The sequence below is a fragment of the Mustela erminea genome, chromosome 6 (assembly GCF_009829155.1).
Source record: "Mustela erminea isolate mMusErm1 chromosome 6, mMusErm1.Pri, whole genome shotgun sequence".
Classification (NCBI taxonomy): Eukaryota; Metazoa; Chordata; class Mammalia; order Carnivora; family Mustelidae; genus Mustela; species Mustela erminea.
Window position 1 is genome coordinate 130,390,094 of NC_045619.1, and position 24,266 is coordinate 130,414,359.

The 24,266-nt window shown below is 38.2% G+C and overlaps 2 protein-coding genes and 1 pseudogene across 9 annotated transcripts in view; all 3 read left to right on the forward strand.

Annotated features, from left to right (window-relative positions):
• Positions 1-24,266, forward strand: part of LOC116594363 (ankyrin repeat domain-containing protein 26-like) — a 636,289-nt gene that overhangs the window by 249,019 nt on the left and 363,004 nt on the right. The window lies entirely within an intron of this gene.
• The window catches only part of LOC116594372 (ankyrin repeat domain-containing protein 26-like), a 193,280-nt gene continuing 172,037 nt past the window's right edge, over positions 3,024-24,266 (forward strand). For both annotated transcript variants that reach the window (XM_032349718.1, XM_032349716.1), the window contains exons 1-4: positions 3,024-3,116; positions 16,014-16,050; positions 21,803-21,878; positions 24,147-24,204. In XM_032349718.1, the coding sequence (XP_032205609.1) occupies positions 3,065-3,116; positions 16,014-16,050; positions 21,803-21,878; positions 24,147-24,204 (223 nt within the window). In that variant the 5' untranslated portion in view covers positions 3,024-3,064. The remainder of the gene's footprint in view (positions 3,117-16,013; positions 16,051-21,802; positions 21,879-24,146; positions 24,205-24,266) is intronic.
• On the forward strand, positions 16,385-17,921 carry LOC116592425 (annotated as a pseudogene).

A 24,266-nucleotide genomic window follows, 5' to 3' on the forward strand; every position in this document is an offset into this window, starting at 1 on the left:
GAGAAAAGCTTCACCTTTATTGGAAAGCTCTTGACACTGTATCCCTGAAACTAATTTCTTAAATGTTAATGTTTGCCATGAAAGTATTGTCAAATGGGAATAAGCAAATTTAAACCAATTTCTTTTGTGCTAGAATTAATGTATAGTTCTGTAATATTTCTCAAACATAGAGGATCATTGAATCTTTCTATTGAGGTGCAGTCCTCACCTTCCACCTTCCACCTTCTTTGGAATATAATTTAAGAAACACTACTCCAGAGATAATCATTTAGGGTGTTAGCTCAGTAAAAATACTTTAGGCTCTTACAGCTATGTTTTAGAGTTTGGAGATATAGAGATAAAAAAATAGTCCCTTCCCTCAAGAAGCTCTTGGTTTTGATGGGTGCAATAACATAAGTGGCGTATACAGTGATAAATGCTGTGCTAGAAGCTGAGATTCTTGGAACTGGTCAATGTTTGACGTAAGATTTGGAGAATGACTACAGTTAATCTGTTGAAGAGGTGGAGGAGGGCTATTTAACTTAATTTAATTTATTTTATTTTTTTCAAAAATATTTATTTATTTGAGAGAGAGAGAGTGGGAGAGAGACGTGAGCAGAGGGGTGCAGCAGAGGGAGAAGGAGAAGCTGACTCCCCACTGAGCAGGGAGCCTGACGTGAGGCTGGATCCCAGAACCCTGGGCTTGGGACCTGAGCTGAAGGCAGACCCTCAGATTGAGCTGCCCGGGCCCCCTGAGGAGGGCTATTGCCAAGAGAAGGAGCGGCTGGTGAAAGAGGGGGTGAGGGGTGGGGGGGTAGGGGTGGTGGGAGGGGGTGGGGAAGATGGAGGGCTGGGGAAGGTGGGGGGTTGAGAGTACTTATATATGTGTTTAAGGTTAGAGGATCCTTTATAGGTTTTAAAATTCAGTATGGAAATATGTAATTTTGTAAATTATAAATTGTTTTTACACTTTTACAGGTCGAATTCACACCATTTTTACTTGCTGTAAATGAAAACAATCACAAAATGGTGGAATTGTTAATTAGAAAAAAAGCAGATGTACATGTGGTTGATAAGTTTAAAAGGTACAGTAGTAGTTTTTTTTTTAAACCGTATATTGTTCTAGGGTGGTAATAATTAAGTCAGAAAGAGTAACTTAAGAAGAGGATTAATTTATAATTATATAGTGAAAAATGTTGACATGTCATCAGTTAGGAAGAAAGCAATCATTCTGATGGGGCAACATGAAGAACAGAGTACGCAGAATTTATATTCCTTCCTATTATTTTTTATTTATTTATTTTTTTAAAGATTTTATTTATTTATTTGTCAGAGAGAGAGAGAGGAGTGAGAGTGAGCACAAGCAGACAGAGTGGCAGGCAGAGGCAGAGGGAGAAGCAGGCTCCCTGCTGAGCAAGGAGCCCGATGTGGGACTCGATCCCAGGACGCTGGGATCATGACCTGAGCCGAAGGCAGCCGCTTAACCAGCTGAGCCACCCAGGCGTCCCTCCTTCCTATTATTGACTAATGTGATTTGCAGTCTTTTTTTTTCTGCCATATGATTTTATGTTAGCTAAAAGGGTTTCATATTAGTTTTATTATAAAGTATGGACTCCTTTTATTTTATGACACAATATTAAACTTCTTAACCCTTTTATAGTATTTTTTAGAAACTTCTACTTCATATACATTTTCCTTAAAAGATGCATATTAAACATAAATAGGAGTTGTTTTATCTTTTGGATGACTCCTTGCTTTAAATTTTTTTTTAAAGAATACTGATGTTAGATCATCCCTAAGTGATTATTAATTACTATTACCAGATAGGGTGGGCTTATCATCCTTTTTCATGTGTTATATATATATATATATTTTTTTTTCATTGATAAGGGTAGAAGGATGAAAGATAACTTTAATGGAATAGATTTTTCTTTTTGTGAGGACAAATCATAGGTTGATGATAAAGAGAAAAGAGATGGACTTTAGATAGACACAAGACTAGGTTTAATTCCTTTCCTACTTGCTGGGTATGTGACTCTGGAAACATTACTTATCATCACCAGATACGTTCTCTGATATGAAAAGAACAATAATATATCCTTCAAGGGTTGTTGTGTGTAAATAATATCTTATATATATAGTATTTAATTTTGTGCCTAACCATGCTTATTTTAGTACCATTAACTGCAACTATACTCTTTTATTACGGTTAGTATGAATGTTATTTTAAGCCTGCAAGTAGCTTTTTTTTTATTTTTAAAGATTTTATTTTTTGAGAGAGAGAGGGAGAGAGAGAGAGAGAGAGAAAACATGAGCAGTGGAAGGGGTTAGAGCAGGGAGCCAGATGTGGGGCTCACTTCTACGACCCCAAGTTCATGACTGAGCTGAAGGCAGACATTTAAATGACTGAAACACCGAAACACCCCTGCAAATAAATTTTTTTAAAAAAGGTATTATTTATTTATTTGACAGGCAGAGATCACAAGTAGCCAGAGAGGCAGGCAGAGAGGGAGGGAAAGCAGGCTCCACACTGAGCAGAGAGGCCAATGTGGGGCTCAATCCCAGGACCCTAAGGTCATGACCTGAGCTGAAGGCAGAGGCTTAACCCACTGAGCCACCCAGGCACCCCTGCAAATAACTTTTTATACAGACCTGTCCTCTAGAAGACTTGGAAATACACTGAATCAGCTTAAGGAAAAAAAATGGGGAATTCTTTTTTAAAATCTTCACTCGTTCAGTTAAGTGACCTCAGCATAGTTTCTTGTTCATCAAATGACTTTAAACTAGCAACTTCTACTATCATACCCAGGTGGGACAAGAGGCTTCTTTTTTGTCTTTTAATTTTAGCCATGGAGGTAATTTACAAAGATAAACACCTGAAGTTGTTAATGGTCAATTCTGTACCGACAGGCAAGATATTAACCTGGTAAAGTGTATGAAATTTGCTGTTTAGATAACCCTAAGTTCCTAAGGGTGAAGTTATGTCTCTGTTATTTTAGAACAGCCCTCATGCTTGCCGCACCATCTGAATCTCCAGATATAGTCAGGCTTCTTCTTCAGCAAGGTGTTAATACCTCTTCTCGAGATGAACGTGGATGGACGGCAGGAGACTATGCTCTTTTTAGTGGATTTGATGGGTAAGTGTTTACTTTAAAATGTTAGTTATTACTAAAGTGAAGTTTAAAATAATTGAACTCTTAGTTCTTATGTAACAGATGAGCGTTCCTAGTTTGATTCCGGCAATTTGGGGACCGCCATGAGTTAGCCCATGTCACTTGCCAGAAACCAAGACAAAGGCTACACTAGTCAGCATTAGAAATGAGTGCCGGATTTTTTTTTTTTTTTTTTTTTTTTTATCTCAGGACTATCGAGACCTTTATCTTTAGGGATCCTAACTGTATCTGTTTCATTCCAAGGATAACTGTTATGCATGGGGTACAAAGAATGTTACATTTGTGTGTTTATTGCTTCCTGCCTCCCTCCCTTCCTCCCTCTCCTCCCTCCCTCTCCTCCTTTCCTTTCTTTGTAGATTTCATTTATAATTATTTCATAGAGGGGCAGAGTAGGGACAGAGGAAGAAGCAGAATTCCTGCTGAGCAGGGAGCCTGATGTGGGTCTCAATCCCAGGACCCCAAGACTGTGACCCAAGCTGAGTGCAGATGCTTAACCAAGTGCCAAGTGAGCCACCTAGGTGCCCCAACATCACTCCCCCCCCCAACTAGTTACTTGGGTCCTGAGATGCTCAGTTTAGTAGAAAACCCTATCCTTTCCCTTGAGGGTTATCTCCTATTCTTTTCCCTTTGAATTTTCCAAGAACCTAAAGAGTTCCCAAAGACCAAAGAGACCATCCTCTTTCTCAAGTCATTTGGAGGGAAAAGAGGACATTCTTATCATTCCCTTGTTTCCTTTGATTCTATTGCTGCAATATTGCTGTGTGGTGCCTTGGTGACTCAGTTGGTTAAGCAACTGTCTTTGGCTCAGGTCATGATCCTGAAGTCCCAGGGTTGAGTCCCCCCAGGTGGGCTCCCTGCTCAGAGGGGAGTCTGCTTCTCCTTCTGACCCTCCCCTCTTTCATGTTCTCTCTCTCCCTCTCTCATTCTCTTTCTCAAATAAATAAATAAATAAATAAACAAACAAATATCTTAAAAAGGGAAAGAAAGAAAAATAAAGAATTAATTTTTTGAGAGAGAGAGAGAGAGCAAGAGCATGAGCATGAGCAGGGAGAGGGGTTGAGTAGGCAGCCAGAGTGGGGCTCAATTCCAGAGTAGAAATTGAGTGGGGCTCAATTCCAGGACCCCAAGATCATGACGGAGCTGAAGGCAGACACTTAAATGACTGAGCCACCCTGGCACCCCTGCAAATAACTTTTTATACAGACCTGTCCTCTAGAAGGCAATTTTTTCCCCCTGTAGTCTGGTTATGATTGACCTTTGCTCCCACGAAGCCCTTGCTGATCTGCATTCCCCAGTCTTCATGGTGACCCACAATGAGACTTCAAAGTTACAACATTTTTTAGTTTACAACATATGCTTATATGCTCAGCTGCTATTCCAAGGCACCAGCACCCTGTTCTGGCTGCTGGGCCCCCTGGCTTTAGCCACACACACCCTTCCCTTCACACTCAAAAGTCTTACGTGAAGCCCATATGTTTGTGCAGACCTTCATAACGAAGTACCACTTGAGGATTTTGCTTGTCTATCTTGCTAGCAGATGATAGTTGGGACCCTTCTAAGCTCTTAAAGAGGTTCAAATAATGCTACAGGAAGAGCCTGGACTTTCCTTTCTCCTTTGTTACTAGGCCTGTATCTCAAGCCTGATTTAAATCCTGCAGAGTGCCTTTTCTTATGAGGTGATGAAAGGTCTCATACTGACCTTCCAAGAGTGGTGGGCATCACCTTTCTTGAGAGGCCATGTTTTGGGTAAAATATTTCTTTAAATCCTCTTAACAACATTGTGAAATAAGGCAGTAAGATGCCTGTTTTATAGAGGAAGACTTGGAGACAGAGAGAAGTGGCTCCTCCAAGAGCAAATGGCTTTGGTTATAGAGTTAGGACCACTGAGTTCAAGACACGTTCCATTATGGCAAGCTAACACTACTAATTGCTAAATTACTACTTCATGACTAGTTCACCTTACTTTGAAGTATATGGGTTAATTTAAGTTTTGATACTAGCTGTGATATTATTTCAAATACACTTATGAATTTGATATATTTGGTAAATGTTTTTCATATCAGTATTAAAAGAGTAACATTGTTTATCACCCTTTTTATATGTAGCAATCACCAAATAATTGCCAAACATACAGAAGAAAGACTTAAAAATTTTTCGCAAAAGAACAATCCAGGTAAGACTTTTCAGAGTGAAGTACTTTTGGTGGTCACATAGATGAAGTCAGAGTAAAAAAGTTTTGATAATGAAAGAACAGTGGGGAAAAAAAAAAACCTGAATGTGTAAATTGTATAAGTTCACTGTCTGGCTTTCTTTCTCTTTCTCTCCCCCACCTCTCGATTTTACTTATTTGACAGAGAAAGAGAAAGTGAGAGAGCACAGGCAGAGGGACAGGGAGAAACAGGTTTCCCACTGAGCAGGGAGCCCAATGGGGGACTCAATCCCAGGGTCCAGGGATCTTGACCTGAGCTGAAGGCAGATGCTTACCCAACTGAGCCACCCAGGAGCCCCTATTTTTTTTTCTTTCTTAATATCTTTCTATTACTTTTAAAATTTCTTTTCAGTGTAACAGAATTCATTGTGTATGCACCCTACCCAGTGCTCCATGCAATATGTACCTTCCATAATACCCACCACCTGGATCCCCCAACCTCCCACCCCCCACCCCTTCAAAACCCTCAGATTGTTTTTCAGAGTCCATGGTCTCTCATGGTTCATCTCCCCCTCCAATTTTCCTCAACTCCCTTCTCCTCTCCATCTCCCCATGTCTTCCATGTTATTTTTTATGCTCCAGAAATAAGTGAAACCATATGATAATTGACTCTCTCTGCTTGACTTATTTCACTTAGCATAATCTCTTCTAGTCCCGGCATGTTGCTACAAAAGGTGGGTATTCATCCTTTCTGATGGAGGCATAATACTCCATAGTGAATATGGACCACTTCTTCTTTATCCATTCATCCATTGAAGGGCATCTTGGTTCTTTCCACAGTTTGGCGACCGTGGCCATTTCTGCAATGAACATTGGGGTACATATGGCCCTTCTTTTCACTACATCTGTTTCTTTGGGGTAAATGCCCAGTAGTGCAATTGCAGGGTCATAGGGAAGCTCTATTTTTAATTTCTTGAGGAATCACCACACTGTTCTCCAAAGTGGCTGCACCAACTTGCATTCCCATCAACAGTGTAAGAAGGTTCCCCTTCCTCCACATGCTCTCCAACACATGTTGTTTCTTGTCTTTCTAATTTTGGCCATTCTAACTGGTGTAAGTTGGTATCTCAATGTGGTTTTAATTTAAATCTCCCTGATGGCTAGTGATGATGAACATTTTTTCATGTGTCTGATAGCCATCTGTATGTCTTCATTGGAGAAGTGTCTGTACATGTCTTCTGCCCATTTTTTGACATAGTTATCTGTTTTGTGTGTGCTGAGTTTGAGACGTTCTTTCTAGATCTTGGGTACTGTCATTTGCAAATATCTTCCCCATTCCGTGGGTTCTGTCTCTGTTTTGTTGACTGTTTTCTTTGCTGTGCAGAAGCTTTTGATCTTGGTGATGTCCCAAAATTTCATTTTCACTTTTGTTTCAATTGCCTTTGGAGACATAGCTTGAAAGAGTTGCTCTGGCCAATGTCGAATAGGTTACTGCCTATGTTCTCCTCTAGGATTCTGATGGATTCCTGTCTCATGTTGAGGTCTTTTATCCTCTTCAAGTTTATTTTTGTGTACGATGTAAAGAGAATGGTTGAGTTTCATTCTTCTACATAGAGCTGTCCAATTTTCCTAGCACCATTTATTGAAGAGACTGTCTTTAAACCAGCATTAACCCGATCCCCAAAGCCGGCAAAGACCCCACCAAAAAGGATAATTTCAGACCGATATCACTGATGATAATGGATGCTAAGATTCTCTACAAGATCCTAGCAAATGGGATCCAACAGCACATTAAAAAGATTATCCACCATGACCAGGTGGGATTCATCCCTGGGTTGCAAGGATGGTTTAACATTCACAAATCAATCAATGTGATAGAGCAAATCAATAATAGAAGAGAGAACCACATGGTCCTCGCAATTGATGCAGGAAAAAGCATTTGACAAAGTCCAGCATCCATTCCTGATTAAGACGCTTCAAAGTATAGGGAGAGAGGGAACATTCCTCAACTTCATAAAATCTATCTATGGAAAACCCACAGCAAATATCATCTTCAATGGGAAAAAGCTTGCAGCCTTCCCATTGAGATCAGGAACACGACAAGGAGGCCCACTCTCACCACTCGTGTTCAATATAGTATTAGAAGTCCTAGCAACCGCAATCAGACAAAGAGCAATTAAAGGTATCCACATTGACAATGAAGAAGTCAAACTCTCTCTCTTCACAGATGATGTGATACTTTATATGGAAAACCCAAAAGACTCCATCCCCAAACTACTAGAACTCATACAGCAATTCAGTAACGTGGCAGGATATAAAGTCAATGTACAGAAATCAGTGGCTTTCTTGTACACTAACAATGAAAACACAGAGAGGGAAATTAGAGAATTGATTCCATTTACTATAGCACCAAGAACCATAAGATACCTGGGAATAAACCTTACCAACGAGGTAAAGGATCTGTACTCAAGGGACAACAGAACACTCATGAAAGAACTCGAAGAAGAAACTAGAAGATGGAAGACCATTCCATGCTCTTGGATCGGAAGAATAAACATTGTTAAAATGTCTTTACTGCCTAGAGCAATCTATACTTTTAATGCCATTCCGATCAAAATTCCACCAGTATTTTTCAAAGAGCTGAAGAAAATAATTTTAAAAATTTGTATGGAATCAGAAGAGACCTCAAATTGCTGAGGAAATGTTGAAAAACAAAAATAAAACTGGCTGCATCACATTACCTGATGAACAATAGACACAAATTTATTGGAGAGACCGGACTCCATGAAATAAACTGGAGGTTACGGAAGGAGGGGGTTGGGGTATGGGGGAACTGGGTGATGAGTATTAAGGAGGGCACCTGTTGTGATGAGCACTCGGTGTTATACACAGCTAATTAATCATTGAACACTACATCCGAAACTTTCGATGTAGTATATGCTGGCTACTGAACATAATTAAAAAAAAAAGTACCTCAGTGTGAACAACAACAATAAAGGAAGTTAATTGTAGGCAATTTAAAATATGACATTATTGTCTGAAAAGAAATTCATTATTATAGTCATGACCCCTAAAATCCCTTATATCTTTGTGTAAATAAGAGAAAGATTTTTAAGTTAGTATGTTTTATACTTCCTCTTTAATCATATTAAAACAAATTGAACTTGTTACGAAAATGGATCTTTTAATTTTTACAAGTGGATTACATTTAGTAAATATTATTACATACTGATTTGTCTCATTAAAAAAGGACCTATCCTTAAAACTGGGAACTCTACAATACTTTCCTGGTACCGTAAACAAATGGCAAAAAATACGAACTGGAAAACTTAGCTAGTATGCAGCAATACCAGTGAGAGACTGTGTTTTTTTTTTTTTTTTCTTTAAAGGTGACCCTCTATGGTACGGAAATCAGAAAAGAAACGCCTTGAGAAGCATAGGTTGTTTTAGATATTCTTGTTTCAACAAGATCTCACCATTAACAACTATTTACTAATTTCTCATTAGTAAAAGAGAATGAGATATGTTGACTTTATTAGAACAATGTTTTCTTCTGTTTGTTGCATAATTGTCATGATAGTGTAATTTTTTAAAAAGATTTTATTTATTTGACAGAGAGAAATCACAGGTAGGCAGAGAGGCAGGCAGAGAGAGGAAGGGAAACAGGCTCCCTGCTGAGCAGAGAGTCCAATGCAGGGCTTGATCCCAGGACCCTGGGATCATGACCCGAGCTGAAGGCAGAGGCTTTAACCCACTGAGCCACCAAGGCACCCCGGGATAGTGTAATTTTGTTAGACATGATACTCTGTTGCCATTAGTAAAGAGATTATCATAATAAAAATTCAAATGGGGCAACTGAGGCTCAACAGATTATAATAAAAGCAGAAAAATGGTTCACAATAACAAAAATGCTACCATTGCTCCCTAGATGTGGCACCTAGTGCATTGTACAATCTGAAATGCATGAGGAAACATTTAATTTAGCAGACTTTTATCAAAGAATATCTGTAGGTTGGTTTGGCAATTTACTCATTTTCATTTGTTCACTTAGCAAATAACTATCAAGTGTCTTTTAGCTACTGTCACTCTGATGTAGAATACAAACATTCAAAAAACACAGTCTTTGCCCTCTAGGAGTTTGTTATTATCATTGTCATTTTTATTATTTATTCTATTTTTACTACTTTATTTTTATTATTTAGTTTATTCCGTGCTTACTATGTGCCAGAGTCCCCTAGTGTTTATAATTCTCATTGTTATGTTTTTATTGGTATTTAATATGTAAGTTGATAGTATGCAGACTGAGTAGTAAGTTTGCCAGGTAAATAAGCAGAAGAACCATGTTTGGCAAGAGGAATGTCCACCAAGATTACATGTTTTGCAGAGGGAACAGCAGTGCGGACGCTCAGATGTATGAGTGAACTTTGGAGCACTTACGAGCAGTTCAGTTTTGCTGGTGCAAAAAGTGTGCTATGGGAATGGTTGGAATGAGTGAATACTTAGCTAAGGCAAGCTAATGAAAGTTTTTCAGTACCATGGAAAGGTGTAGATCTTACCCTGTAGACCTTGGGAAATGTATCAGGTCGAATGCTTTTAGCTGCAAATAACAGGTGACTTATAATAGTGACTAAAACGGGGCCACCTGGGTGGCTTAGTCATTATGCGTTGACTTTTAGCTTTAGCTCAGGTCACAGTCTCATGGGTCATGAGATCAAGCCCCACATCCCACAGGGTTCCGTGCTCAGCATGGAGTCTGCTTGACGATTCTCTTCCTCTGCCATTCTCCCATTCGTGCACTCTCTCTTGCACGTGTTCACTCTCTCTCAAATAAATAAATCTAAAAATAGCAAACCAAATCAAACAGTGACTAAAACAGTAGTAACCAGAATTGTTTTGATGGTTCAGTGATGTCTCCAGGATCCCAGTTGTCTCTTTTTAGCTTTGAGGTTGGCAATATTTTGTATGCCCTTTCCTGATTGGCTAATTAGCAACAGTTCGAGGCATATTATCACATGACAATATCCAGTGACTGGAAGGACTGTTTTTCTTTATATGTTTCTTTTATATATTTTTTAAAGATTTTATTATTTATTTGACAGAGAGAGACAGAGAGGGAATACAAGCCAGGGGAAGCGGCAGAGGGAGAAGCAGGCCTCTTGCTGAGCAGGGAGCCTGATGTGGGGCTGGATCCCAGGACCCTGGAATCATGACCCGAGCCGAAGGCTGACACTTAACAACTGAGCCACCCAGGCTCCCCTATATGTTTCTTTTAAATAAGAAGAAAACTCAGAGGCTTGCAGCAACTTTCCTCTAACATCTTATAAGCTAGGGTTATATCACATGCTTGTTCCTAAACCAGCCACTGGTAAACCAGGTACTGTGATTATCTTAGAATAATCCTTTATTCTTTTGAAGCTGGGGTAAGGCAGCCTTCTTTGTGTTTGGGACAATAAATATCCAAATAAAATTGTGGTTTTCCAGCAAGAATGAAGACTATGGCATGGTTATTGGGGAGGGAGCCAGCAGTACTTGATGCAGAGATTCACTGGAGAATATGAAGCAGAAGGGTAACAAGATTAGATTTGAATTAGGGCCTTCTGGTTGTGGCACAAAATAGTGATCACCAAGCTTTTTCTCTAAAGGGCCAGATAGTGAATATTTTAGGCTTTGTGGTTTTTCAACTACAACTACGATTATAGTGTGAAAGCAGCTGTAGCAATATGTAGGTGAATAGCAAGAACCAACCATCTGGTTCTGTAAATAAGGTTTAATGGGGGCACAGGCAAATGTGACTGGTCCGACTTGGCCTGTGGCCATAGTTTGGTCACCCCTCATGTGGAGGATAGATTGGAAGAAAACCATGTAAAGAGACTGGAAGATAAAGGACGCTTATATTTCCTTAGTCTAGTATCAGTCCACTATGAAATGTTCACTCCTTACTGAATGTTCACTCTTACTGAAAAAGTCAGGAGGCTCAAATTTTTCAATTTACAATGTTGTTCTTTTTCTAGGCCTCATGTCTTTCTCATTTTTTAAAAATTTAAAACTTTTAAAAGATTTTCTTTATTTGAGAGAGAGCACAAGTGGGGCAGAGGGGCCGGGGGGCAGAGGAAGAGGGAGAAGCAGACTCCCCATTAAGCAGGGAGCCTGGTATGGGGCTTGATCCCAGGACCCTGAGAATATGACTTGAGGTGAAGGTAGACGCTTAACTGAGTCACCCAGGTGCCCCCTTTCTCATTTGTTCTGCTTACAAACTTTTTATTCACTTAAGAAATAACAATTCTAGTTGGTGGCTTTTTTTCCCCCTTCTGGAAGTCATCAGTTAAGAGCTCACGTTTGTGTAGGGCAGTGGCAGGGGAAATATAAAGCAATGATAGAAAAAAAGTATAGTTAATACAGTTTCATGATTATTGGATGTACAAAGAGGAGAGAGGGGGATACCTGGGTGGCTCAGTCATTTAATAGCTGCCTTCAGCTCAGGTCATGATCCCAAGGTCCTGGGATAAAGCCCCACATTGGGGTCCCTGCTCCATGGGAAGCGTGCTTCTCCCTCTCCCACTCCCCCTGCTTGTGTTCCCCCTCTTGCTGTGTCTCTCTGTCAAATAAATAAAATCTTAAAAAAGGGAGAGGGAAGAAGAAATCTTAGAAGAGTCATATATTTCCAGGTTGTGCACTAACATTTAACCTGGCCATGAAGAAAGAGTAGGACTTTATCGGAGTGCAGTGGGAATAGGGAAGACCAGGTATTTTCTGTATATGTTGAATTTGATGGAATATCCATGTAGTATATTGTATAACCAATGTAGTATATTTTCAGTAATTGGATAATTGAATGCTAGGAGTTTCTAGCTGGAGATAGAGCATCAAGTTTGGAAGTGCTGATTTGAAATAAACTGATTAGAATTATTAGGCAAAGTCATAGCTTGGACAAAGATTGAGCTTGTCCATGATGGAAAACATATAGAAATAGATGAAGGCCAGTGGACAAAGCCTGGGAATACCAGTATATAAAGTGTGGATGGAGGTGTATGACTTGGTAGAGAAGACTGAGAAGTGGCTGGGGAAACTTAGGAGAGGAATTAGAGGAAATGTTGTTGAAAAATTTGAAAAAATAATTTCATGGAGTATTAATTGTATCAAATAAAATCACTAAAAAAAGTTGGATTTGACTTTTAAAAGTTCTTTGGTGGTAACCTTTTCAAAAGAACCATTTTTGAGTTTTAAGGTCTGTTATATATGTGACTGGTACATTCTGTGTCCAAATATGGAAAAATAACACATCAAGTGTTATTTTTTTCTAACTGCAATATCTACCTGTCCAGGGTCAAGGGGAAATGGTCTGGCCTGGTGAGTAGACTGGCCAACATTTTTCCATAATTGTCAAAACCTAGGGGTCAAGTGTGAGGAAAAGTGTTGTCTTTCTTACCTGTTTTGTGTAGAGATACTTGAGCTTTTCTTCAAGTCCCTGGTACATTCTCCTGGATGAATACTAGGACAAAAATCTGGAAGCAATAGGCAGGAAGCCACTATCAGGCCCTATCTCTGAAATGGAATCACGATGCAGCTGTATTTTGACAGTTTTAAATTTTGATCAGAAATATTTTATACAGACCAGCAGTTTGGGAGAAACTGACCTCTTTTAAAGTATTTTATTGCAGAAAACTAGTATAATATCCAGGAGGAAATATAAGGTGATATGCTGAATATACTAGTTCAACCTTGCTAGGGATTCTGTGTCAGTAAAAAATGTCAGTACTGGACTATTTTTGTTAGTGCTGTCTCTCTCCATCCTCTTTCATTTGCCTTCTTCTGATATCTCTACTTTTACTGCTCCTTTCTGAATTTCATCTGTAAAGAAAGCACTAAGGAAAACTGTCTTGGAATCTATCACTATTGGAACACATTTCTACCATATGTATATTTCCTTCAAAGGTAACAGGCTACCCCATATAAAATGTATTTCATATTTTGTTGTTTCTTGTGCTAAACTTCTTTGTACCTGTACCACAGTGACAGAGTTAGTGATGATGTTTAGCCAAGATTGAAAGCATTTTCTGGATCATCGGAAATTTTTACCTGATAACAGTTTTAATGTGACATGCTTTTGTATTTTTTCAGAAATTGGTAAACTGTGGCTTAACAAGAATATGTGGCCAATTAGATTGACAAGTTTTTAACCATCTATGTATATAAGATAACTCACTTTGTTTTCCCCCAAATGAGTTCTGTTGATCTCTAACGATCAAATCCACTATTTTCAGGCTGGAGTGGATAACTCATCCTACATTTTGAATGTAGTATTTCTGAGTTTTTGAGCAGTTTGTCAACAACTGCCTTTAATAGGTGAACTGTTTCTAATTCTGAAGGGACGGGGGGTGGGAGGTTGGGGTACCAGGTGGTGGGTATTATAGAGGGCACGGATTGCATGGAGCACGGGGTGTGGTGCAAAAATAATGAATACTGTTATGCTGGAAATAAAATAAATAAATAAATAAATAAATAAAGAAAGAAAGAAAGAAAGAAATTAAGAAAATGAGTGGAAACAAAAAACTCTATAACCAAATAGTGTGTTATTATACTGTGTATGATAGTTATATATTTTTCTATAATTATCCCTTACCTTATCAATTCTTAACTACAATAGGAGTGAATTAAGCCCTATTTAGTTGCAGAAAATTTATGTGACCTTTTAGTTTTTTTATAGGAACTTTTATACTGTAGAACATATTGGTAATCATCAGAATTCTCTTTTTTTCCCAATTAAAATACAGTTGTTGCTTGTTTCACATTATTTTCTGACATTATTTCATCTATTCCTTTTATGCCTTTATTCAAATGGATATAGAAATACAGCAGTCTCCCAGGCAAATACTAAGAAATACAGATTCAAGGAAAGGTGTTCTGTGAAATAACCTTCTAACTGTAATCGTGTCTTAAAACATCAATCTTAATCATAAAAATTGCCTATGATGCATTGGTATTAGAGGCTCCCAAAATGACACCCAGATGTGGTTATTCACTGGAAGAACTCACACGTCTCAGCATATTTGTATGCATGCCTGCGGTTTATTATGGTGAAATGATACAAAGCAAAATCAGCAGAGAAAAGGTGCATGGAGTGAAGTCTAGAGGAAGCCAAGTGCAGGCTTCTAACATTCCTCTGCCTATGGGTGTGCTTAATTCCTCCAGCATTAAATCACAACAACTCATGTGAAATGTTGTCTGCCAATACGAGAATCTTATAGATACTCAGTGCCTGAAGTTTTCTTTAATTGATAATCATGTAGGCATCTTCTCCCTAGCATATATCAAAATTTCTGTTCCTGGAAGGAAATCAAGTAATAAGTACTTGATAAATCACTTGGTTTGTACCAACACTTAGCAGTCTCAATGGACACCTTTTGTTTTTTTCCTTCACAGTAAATAGACCTTGTTTTTTTTTTTTTTTTTACAGCATTTTCAAGTTCATTGCAAAATATAGCAGAAGGTACAGAGAGTTTCCATTTACCGCATGTTCCTCTACACGCATAGCCTTTCTTGTTGTCAACATCCTGAACCATAGTGGTACATTGGTATATTTATATTAGCTCATCTTTATCATCCACAGTCCATAATTTACATCAGGGTTCATTCTTGGTGTTGTAAATTTTATGGGTTTTAACAAATGTGTGATGACATGTATCTATCATGTGGTATCACATAGAATAGTTTCACTGCCTTAAAATTTCTCTGTGCTGTGCCTGTTCCCATTGCCACAACCCTTATCTCCTAACTTAAAAAGTTTTACTTTTACCAGAATGTCATATAGTTGTAATCATACAGTGGATATCTTCTTGAATGTTTAAAAAATTAAAATTCTGAGGTAATTGAATATAGTGATTCAAGATAATCTTTGTCCTTTGTTATGTTCATCAGTGTAGGATCTGATGACATATGACTTACAGACTGAAAAAGTGTGATTTCTACAGACGTTTGTCACATAGTGGGGAAGGTTGAGAACAATGACGTCATATCCTGCTACCTAGCACTAATCTTTGGTACCATTCTGGTCTAAGAGGTGGATCCAGATAGACTCTCCAGCAATGAAAGTAGGTTGTCTCAAGAGGTTATACTTTATAGAACCAGAATCACTAAAATCACTAAAAGCTTTCATATTTACCTTGCAATTGGAAATAAGGCCAGACAGAGTCTGTTTGCTATGTTTTGCCATGCTGCAAAGTAGAGTGGCTGTAGACCAAACTTTGTGATGAGGTGTTTCACCCCAAACTTAACAGCCCCTGCTGGAGATCTGGAGAAGTTCTGTTGTGTTACAGCAAAATAAGTATAGTCTCTCTTAACTGTGCCTCATAGTGAAAGTCCTGAAGAATCCAGAAGAATCCTGACATTGTCAGTCTATGATGATGATTCTGCTAATGACACCATTTTCTGTCAGTCTCAAGGGTTTGGTTAAAATTGTGGTCATTATAAACATCTACTTGTAGGTATCAAATTCTGATGGATACTATTCTTTTCTTCCATTTGGTAAATGTAGAGGAGAAAGTAAGATTTCTTAGCGAGTTAACTGCCTACCAATAGTATAATTAATATTCACTCCAGTGTGGTTGCCAGGTATGGTCCCGAAGAATACTTTTTAACACAACATCAGTCTTACACTTTGAATATTCTGTATTTTTCTGTTGTTGATTTAAAATGTACTTTGCTTTTTTCTTTAGTGGCGAATAAGACTTTTGAAGAAGACTCTTTAAGCAGGTAGGATTTTTTTGGATATATATATATATATTTTTTTTTTTTACAAATTCTGTGTTAACAAGGGAATGCAGAGAAAAGCATTTGTTGAGAGTTCTACTGTGTGCTAGGCACTATATTATGTGCTTGCCATTTATTACTTATATAGTCCTTACAATAGCATCACAAAGTAGATGTGCTGTTACAGCTTATTTTTTTTTATTAATTAGTCAGCTGTGGTTCTGGAACATTGATTAATTGACCTATGATTCTATAGTTAAAGAGTAGCAGATCCAGAAACCGCCATTGCTGGTAACAAGAGCTTGAACGCTGTGAATTTTCAGTCTTGGAGGAGGCCATGGTGCCCCCCCACTCCCCCGTGAGGCATAAGAAACTAGTCAGTTTCTCACAGTTTGAAAATTCCGGCAGCGATGATGACTTTGTTTCCGCAACCACACCTTTGAATAAGAAGCCCAGAACAGCACCAAAGGAGTCAATACTAGAAACAAGGAAACCTAAACTGAAGAATCTCCAGAAAGAAGATATCCCACTACAAGAGAAAACCCCTAAAAAAGGATGGCTTTAGGTGAGGAACCCTACCAGCGAGACTTAGAAGTGGCACTAGCTTTATCAGTGAAGGAACTTCCAGCGGTCACCACTGATGTGGGAGAGGCTCGAGATACAAGCACCAAAAAAATGTGGCAGCAGCGAAATTGGGACAATGACTAAGGCTCCCCATCTCTCCGATTGCAGTGTAGCCAGTGATGATTTAGATTTGGATAAGCTTACCGAGGAAGATGATGTGTGCGGTGCTCAAGGGAAAAGAAAAGCAGCATCAGGACCTGTTCTGCCGACCGGCGTGGGACTGGAAGAGATTATGCTGAGTGAAATAAGTCAAGCAGAGAGAGTCAATTATCATATGGTTTCACTTATTTGTGGAGTATAACAAACATCATGGAAGACAAGGGGTGTTAGAGAGGAGAAGGGAGTTGGGGTAAATTGGAAGGGGAGGTGAATCACGAGAGACTATGGACTCTGAAAAACAATCTGAGGGGTTTGAAGTGGCGGGGGGTGGGAGGTTGGGGTACCAGGTGGTGGGTATTATAGAGGGCATGGATTGCATGGAGCACTGGGTGTGGTGAAAAAATAATGAATACTGTTTTTCTGAAAATAAATAAATTGGAAAAAAAAAGCAGCATCAAAAGCTGTGGTACAGCAGAGGAAGAGTCTTTCAGAAGGCAGTCATGGCGGTAGTGCTGACGACTCTGAACCAACCCGCTGGTGGAGAGTCTGAGGATGAGTCTGATTTTAGGGAGAGTGAAGATGATGATGCGAACTTCACTGTGGGAGAAAATAAAGTGGAAGAAATTAAAAAGAAAGAAGTGAAGGTAAAATCCCCACTTGAAAAAAAGAAGAAACCTAAATCCAAACGTGATCCAAAGTCACTTTGTAAGTGACTTCAAGAGACTGTGTGCTCCAGCTGCCCTGAAATCAGAAACTCAGCCTTCACCAAAAAAGGCTTTATCAGTGAAGAGGCCATTCCGGAACCATTACAAATATGCAAACCTTCAGCTGGAAGCAGAAAACCTAAGTAGATGCCACCAGCGCTGTCTGGAAGCAGCAGCAGCAGCAGCAGCAGCAGCAGCAGCAGCAGCAGCAGGAGCCCACTGGCAGGGGTGTCTGTCAAGTCTCCAAATCAGAGTCTCTGCTTTGGCTTGTCAAGATTAGCACAAGTGAAACCTTTGCATCCAAATGCTGCTAGTAGCTAAGTGTGGTAGTCAACAAAGGTTTGATTAAGAGAATAAGAGTTTTACAAGTGTTTTTATATTTGAATTGTGTTTCTGTTTAAGAAGTATCATAATATAAAGGAATCCTTTAACGTAAAAAAAAAAAAATGAGGGGCACCTGGGTGGCTCAGTGCGTTAAGCCTCTGCCTTCAGCTCAGGTCATGATCTCCGGGTCCTGGGATCGAGTCCCACATGGGGCTTTCTGCTCAGCAGGGAGCCTGCTTCCCTCTCTCTTTGCCTTTCTTTCTGCCCACTTGTGATCTCTCTCTGTCAAATAAATAAATAAAATCTTAAAAAAAAATGAGTAGTAGACCCACGATTTGAATGTCAGCCTGCATGACCCCCACATCGATTCTTTTGTCCCTCAGCAGCAGTGAGGTTAAGGTACAGATCCTAGTCAGATCAGCTCAGAAAGTCAAATTTAGTTATGTGTTTGCTGATTTGGAGTTTTCCTAAGAAACCAGGTTAGTCCAAGCATTTGTTCTAATATATTTGACAACTAGTGATAACTAGGGGTAATTAGTACAGTGGCAACTAGTCTCTTGTTTTTACTGTCAAAGATTTTAGGATGGCTCTCATTACCTATGGCCATAGTATATAGCTTCTACATAAGCAAGACCTAATCAGGCAAGTTCTTAGAGATAGAGATGTCTGCTCTCCTTGAGATGAATGCTTTTTCCAGAAGTGATGGATATGTAATCTAGGTGTAGGCCATGATATGTTAATTAATTTTATCATCTATTTAGAGGATATTTCTAAATGATTCCTGTTTACTGACTTCCCTGTCTAGTTTTCCCTTTAGACTAGTTCCCTTGACCAGTTCCTTGAAGCTTTTTCTTTTTTTTGTAGATTTTTTTTCCTTTTATCTCTTGACTTTTCTATAATCTTTTCTTGTTTTTTTCTTTCTTCTCTGCTTTTCTTGGTGTTTCTTTTATTCCATTAATTTTTTCCCTTTCTGCCAGCTAAGTATTCTCTGTTTTTCTATAGACAAAATCAAAAGCACATAGAATTTCAGGATTTTAGGGCATCTTAGAGATGAATTAATCAAAATACCCTCTGGTACTACAACCTGTGTTTAACATCCTCACCAAGTGATTATTTAAATGGAGAATTTGAAATGCAAGAGAGATTAAAGTGACTTATTTGAATATGATAAGTGGCAGAAATGAGATTTACATTCAGGTTTTTTCCTTTTTTTCTCATCTTAATAGGTGAATGTTTTAATAATAGAAGGATGGGGAGTGGGTCTAGTGAACACAGTAAAGGTGCGTAGGAAGGAATTGGCAGGAGAGGTCGAGTTTCAAGAATAATGACACTGGGTTGGATGGGAATAAGAGTTTTAGAAAAGATGTCAGAATATTTGGGCTTATAAGTTAGATCAAGATGGCTTACAGAAATGAGGGACACACACACACAGAAAGGAATGAAGGATACGTGATATTGGGAGTTTAGAAAAGCACATTAAAATAGAGGGTTCAAGAGAATCATGAGCAGTTTTTTTGTTGGTTGGTTGAATTGAATGAACTAGCATACTTCAGGTTTTCTGTTGAGAGGTATTAAAATCATTTGAGCCACAGGGAAGGCTTTTTACAGCATATAGGAATGCTGTACTACTACTACTTCCAGCCCAATCTTGGATTAGATCCTCTCGAGTAATGGGGGAATGGAGATTCTGAACCACACAGATATATGGCCCAAGGTAGGGGTCTCCTCACTCCACCTCTTTTTCTAATTCTCTGATGTCCTTCCCATGTACTTGTAGGGTTTGGTGGGCTAGGACTGGCTGTCAAATCAGTAACAGAGCTTCATTTGGGTAGTTGGTAACATGTCTACATTGAGATGATTACATGGATGACTTTCAGTTTAGCTTGTCCTCCAGGAGCAGGAAATGGCTTCTACTCTTGATCATTTATTTGATGCTGTGCTTGTTTTGGGAATCTGCTTTCATAGGCTAAAGATTTAAAAGTTTGGAGGGTACCACTGAGCCCTGCAAAAGAGTGATCTAAGAGCTCACAGAAAGAAAATATTAGGCCGTGTATAGGGAAATAGAGGCACAGCTACCAGGACTCTATTTTTATAGCAGTCTCTCTTCTTGGGTATCTCAGTGCTTATGAAGGTTATTAAGGTCTTGCTAGTTCGTATAGACCTAAATAAGGCAGGACCTGGGTAGGGAAAAAGTTGGACCCTGTAGTTTTTAATCTCTCTGGGAAAAGTATTCCCACTAATAACATAAATTTGTTCTTTAACATGTGTATATTTGTTTGTTTATTTATTTAAATTGCAGCATAGTTGACACATAATGCTATGTTGTGTTTCAGGTGATTTAAGAACTCTGAATGTTACACCATGCCTACCACAAGCATAGCTACTATCTCTTACTGCATGATGCTATTACAATACCCTTGACTGTATTCCCTATGCTGTACTTGTATCCCTGTGACTTACTATAACTGGAATCCTGAAACTCCCATTCCCCTTTACCCATTTTGTTCATCTTCCCACCCCATTCTCTTCTGGCGATACAGAATTCTCTGTATTTCTGGGTCTGTTTCTGTTTATTTTTGCTTTTACTGCTCTTGCCTCAGGAGCAGTAAAAGAAAAACAAACTGTTGGGACTACATCAAAATCAAAAGCTTTTACACAGTGAAGGGATCAATCCACACAACAAAAAGGCAACCTATGGAATAGGAGCAGATATTTGCAAATGACATAGCCAATAAAGGGTTAGTATACAAATAAAAAGAATTGATAGAGCTCAGCACCCAAAACACAACCCAATTTAAAAATTATCAGAAGACACGACAGACATTTTTTCCAAAGAAAACACACAATGACGAACAGGCGCCTAAGAAGATACTCAGCATCACTCATCTTCAGGGAAATGGAATACAAAACTACAATGAGGGACGACTGGGTGGCTCAGTTGTTTAAGCAGCTGCCTTCGGCTCAGGTCATGATCCCAGAGTCCTGGGATTGAGTCCCACATCAGGCTCCTTGCTCGGCAGGGAGCCTGCTTCTCCCTCTGCCTCTGCCTGCCATTCTATCTGCCTGTGCTCTCTCTCTCTCTCTCTCTCTGATAAATAAATAAAAAAATTATTAAAAAAACATAAAAAAACAAAAAAAAACTACAATGAGATATCACTGCCTACCTGTTAGAATGGCTAAAATAAAAACCATAAATAACAATGTTGGCATGTATGTGGAGAAAAAGGAATCCTCTTGGATTATCGGTGGGAATGCAAACTAATGCAGCCACTGTGGAAACAGTATGGCATTTCCTCCAAAAGGTAAAAACTGAACTACCCTATAATCCAGTAATCACACTATTGGGTATTTACCCCCCAAAATATGAAAATACCAATTTGAATGGATACATGTACCCCTATGGTTACTACAGCATTAGTTACAATAGTCAGCCCGAGTGTCCATTGAGAGATGAATGGATAAAGAAGAAGTGGCACATATATATACAATGGAATATTCAGCCATAGAAAAGAATGAAATTTTGTCATTTGCAGTGAAATAGAGGGAACTAGAGAGTATTGTGCTAAGTGAAGTTAAGTCAGAAAAAGACAAATACCATATGATTTCACTCATATGTAGAATTTAAGAAACAATAGAAATGAGCAAAGAAAAAAAAACAACAAAAAACGAGAGACAGACAACCAAGAAACTGACTCTTAACCATAGAGAACAAGTTGATGGTTACCAGAGGGGGGATGGGTGGGGGAACAGGTGAAATAGGAGCTAAGGGTTAAGGAATGCACTTGTCGTGATGAGCACTGGGTGATGGAATTACCAAATCATTATATTGTATACATGAAACTAATACAGCACTGTGTGATACTGGAATTAAAATAAAAATTTAATAATAAAAACAGAGGCTAAAGTTCAGTTACATCAAGAAACTTCATTCAATAAATAGATGACCTTTCACTTGATTTTTCTTTTTCATTAACTTGTATTTGTTGTATATTTTTGCTCTAAAGTATTTCCATTAAACCTCGTGATGATAATGCTTCATGGCCTACATCAGATGATGAAGACTTAAGTTTGAATATGAAGGTAATGTACTCTCTTGTGAAATTAATTTTTCTGCTCTGAATGTAGTTTTGTGTATTATTTACTCTTAAAATTTAGCAGTGGCCTGCCTATCATCACTTTATGTTTGAAGTGGAAAGTTGGTCAGAACAAACCATTTTATAGAAATATGACAAGTTGAATTTTTTTTTAACTCTGTTAAATATCAAAGTTAGAAAAAATGGGCTGGAAATATATAATGACAGGAAAATTATATTGGGAAAAGCTTTCCCATGATGGAGGAAATATGACATTTGGTCAAGGATAAGGATTCTTACTGTGAGTTTTAAATTATTTTATCATGACTTTTCTTTCTTTTCCTTTCTCTTTTTATCTCTCTCTTTCTTTTCTTCTAACATGACTTTTATAATACTCATGCCTGAATTAATCTTTAGTGGACCCTGTTATTTATTACAGATTGTTTTTTCTTGGACATTTTTTCTTTTGGTAGCATACAGTTTTATGAAAGAAGCTTTTTTTTTTTTCGCTATTTCTATCCCTTGTTCTACATTTAGACCAAAATAAGATTGGAAATTGTGGAAATTTAGAAATTTAAATTGCCTCTCAAAATTTATATTGCAAAGGCATTCTACTGTGTTTTCAAAATAATTCCATAAAGAGTATAGTTAAAACTCTTTATCTAAGTGAAGAATATATGTTTTGCCTAAAATAATAATTAACACTAGAAGCAGAGGCTTTTCATACCCATATGGTAAAATGTCTAATTTCAGAAATCTTTTATATTATAGTTTTTAAAAAATATCTACTCATAATCTTTGTATCAGATTCTAAGATTCAAACTTTTAGTCACTTTATATTTATTTAAATATTCATGTTAAAGCTCCTGCATCATTATAAGCTATTGGATGTTAGGAAACATAATTGTGCATCTCCTGGAACACCTAGAATAAAACCTTGCTTGCAGAAGCAATTTTAATATTTTTTGAATGTGAATTAATGGGCAGACAGATGGAATTCTGTATAATGGAATGTTATAAGTAATGTAATATGCATAATATGTCATAATTAAATATAAAAAATTTTTGAAATACATAATTTAAAAATTTATATTCCCTTTTCATGTTTAGGATTTATAAGTGCCAATGAATTACGTTGAGGAAATAAATAAATAAGAAAGAAGGTTACAATATATTTTTAACTATCCTTTAGCTGTGAGCTTAGAATTTTAGATAGAGAGACTGTCTTTTTTCTCCTGTATTTTTTTTCCTGCTTTGTTTATTTGACCATAGAGTTGAGGGTCCATATATGGACTCTATTCTGTTCTACTGGTCTATGTGTCTGTTTTTGTGCCAGTTCCATGTGTTCATCATCATTAGCCATCAGAGAGATTCAAAGCAAAAACACATTGAGATACCACCTTACACCAGTTAGAATGGCCAAAATCAACAAGACAGTAAACAACAAGTGTTGGAGAAGATGTGGAGAAAGGGGAACCTTCTTACAGTCTTGGTGTGAATGCAAGTTGGTGCAGCCACTTTGGAAAACTGTGCTACCAGATGACCCTGCAGTTTCACTGCTGGATATTTACCCCAAAGATACAGATGTAGTGAACAGAAGGGCCATCTGTACCCCAATGTTCATAGCAGCAATGGCCACAGTCGCCAAACTGTGGAAAGAACCAAGATGCCCTTCAACAGTTGAATGGATAAAGAAGATGTGGTCCATATACACTATGGAGTATTATGCCTCCATCAGAAAGGATGTGTACCCAACTTTTGTATCAACATGGACGGAACTGGAAGAGATTATGCTGCGTGAAATAAATCAAGCAGAGAGAGTCAATTATCATATGGTTTCACTTACTTGTGGAGCATAAGAAATAACATGGAGGACATAGGGAGATGGAGAGGAGAAGGTAGTTGAGAGAAATTGGAAGGGGAGAAGAACCATGAGAGACTATGGACTCTGAAAAACAATATGAGGGTTTTGAAGGGGCGGGGCATGGGAGGATGTTTGAGCCTGGTGGTTGGTTTTAAGGAGGGCACGTATTGCATGGAGCACTGGGTGTGGTGCATAAACAATGAATTTTGGAACACACACATCTCTCATAATCCTCACCCCAGGAGAAAATGTAGGCTAGTAAATGGCAGAACTGAGATTTGAATCTACATTTGAATGATTCCAAAACCCATGTTCTTTGTGTAATGGTGCTCATTTGACAATGGTGAATATTATAATTATTTTACCAAATGTGTTATTTGTAATTCTTAATACTATTAATTTTTTTTCTAGAATACCTCAAAACCAAACTTAAGAAAACTAATGAATGCTTCTCAGCTTTTCAAGAAATGTAAGCTGTTTGAAGACTTGTTATGCACTGATTTTTGTCCATTCTTGTGTTAGTAACTTGAA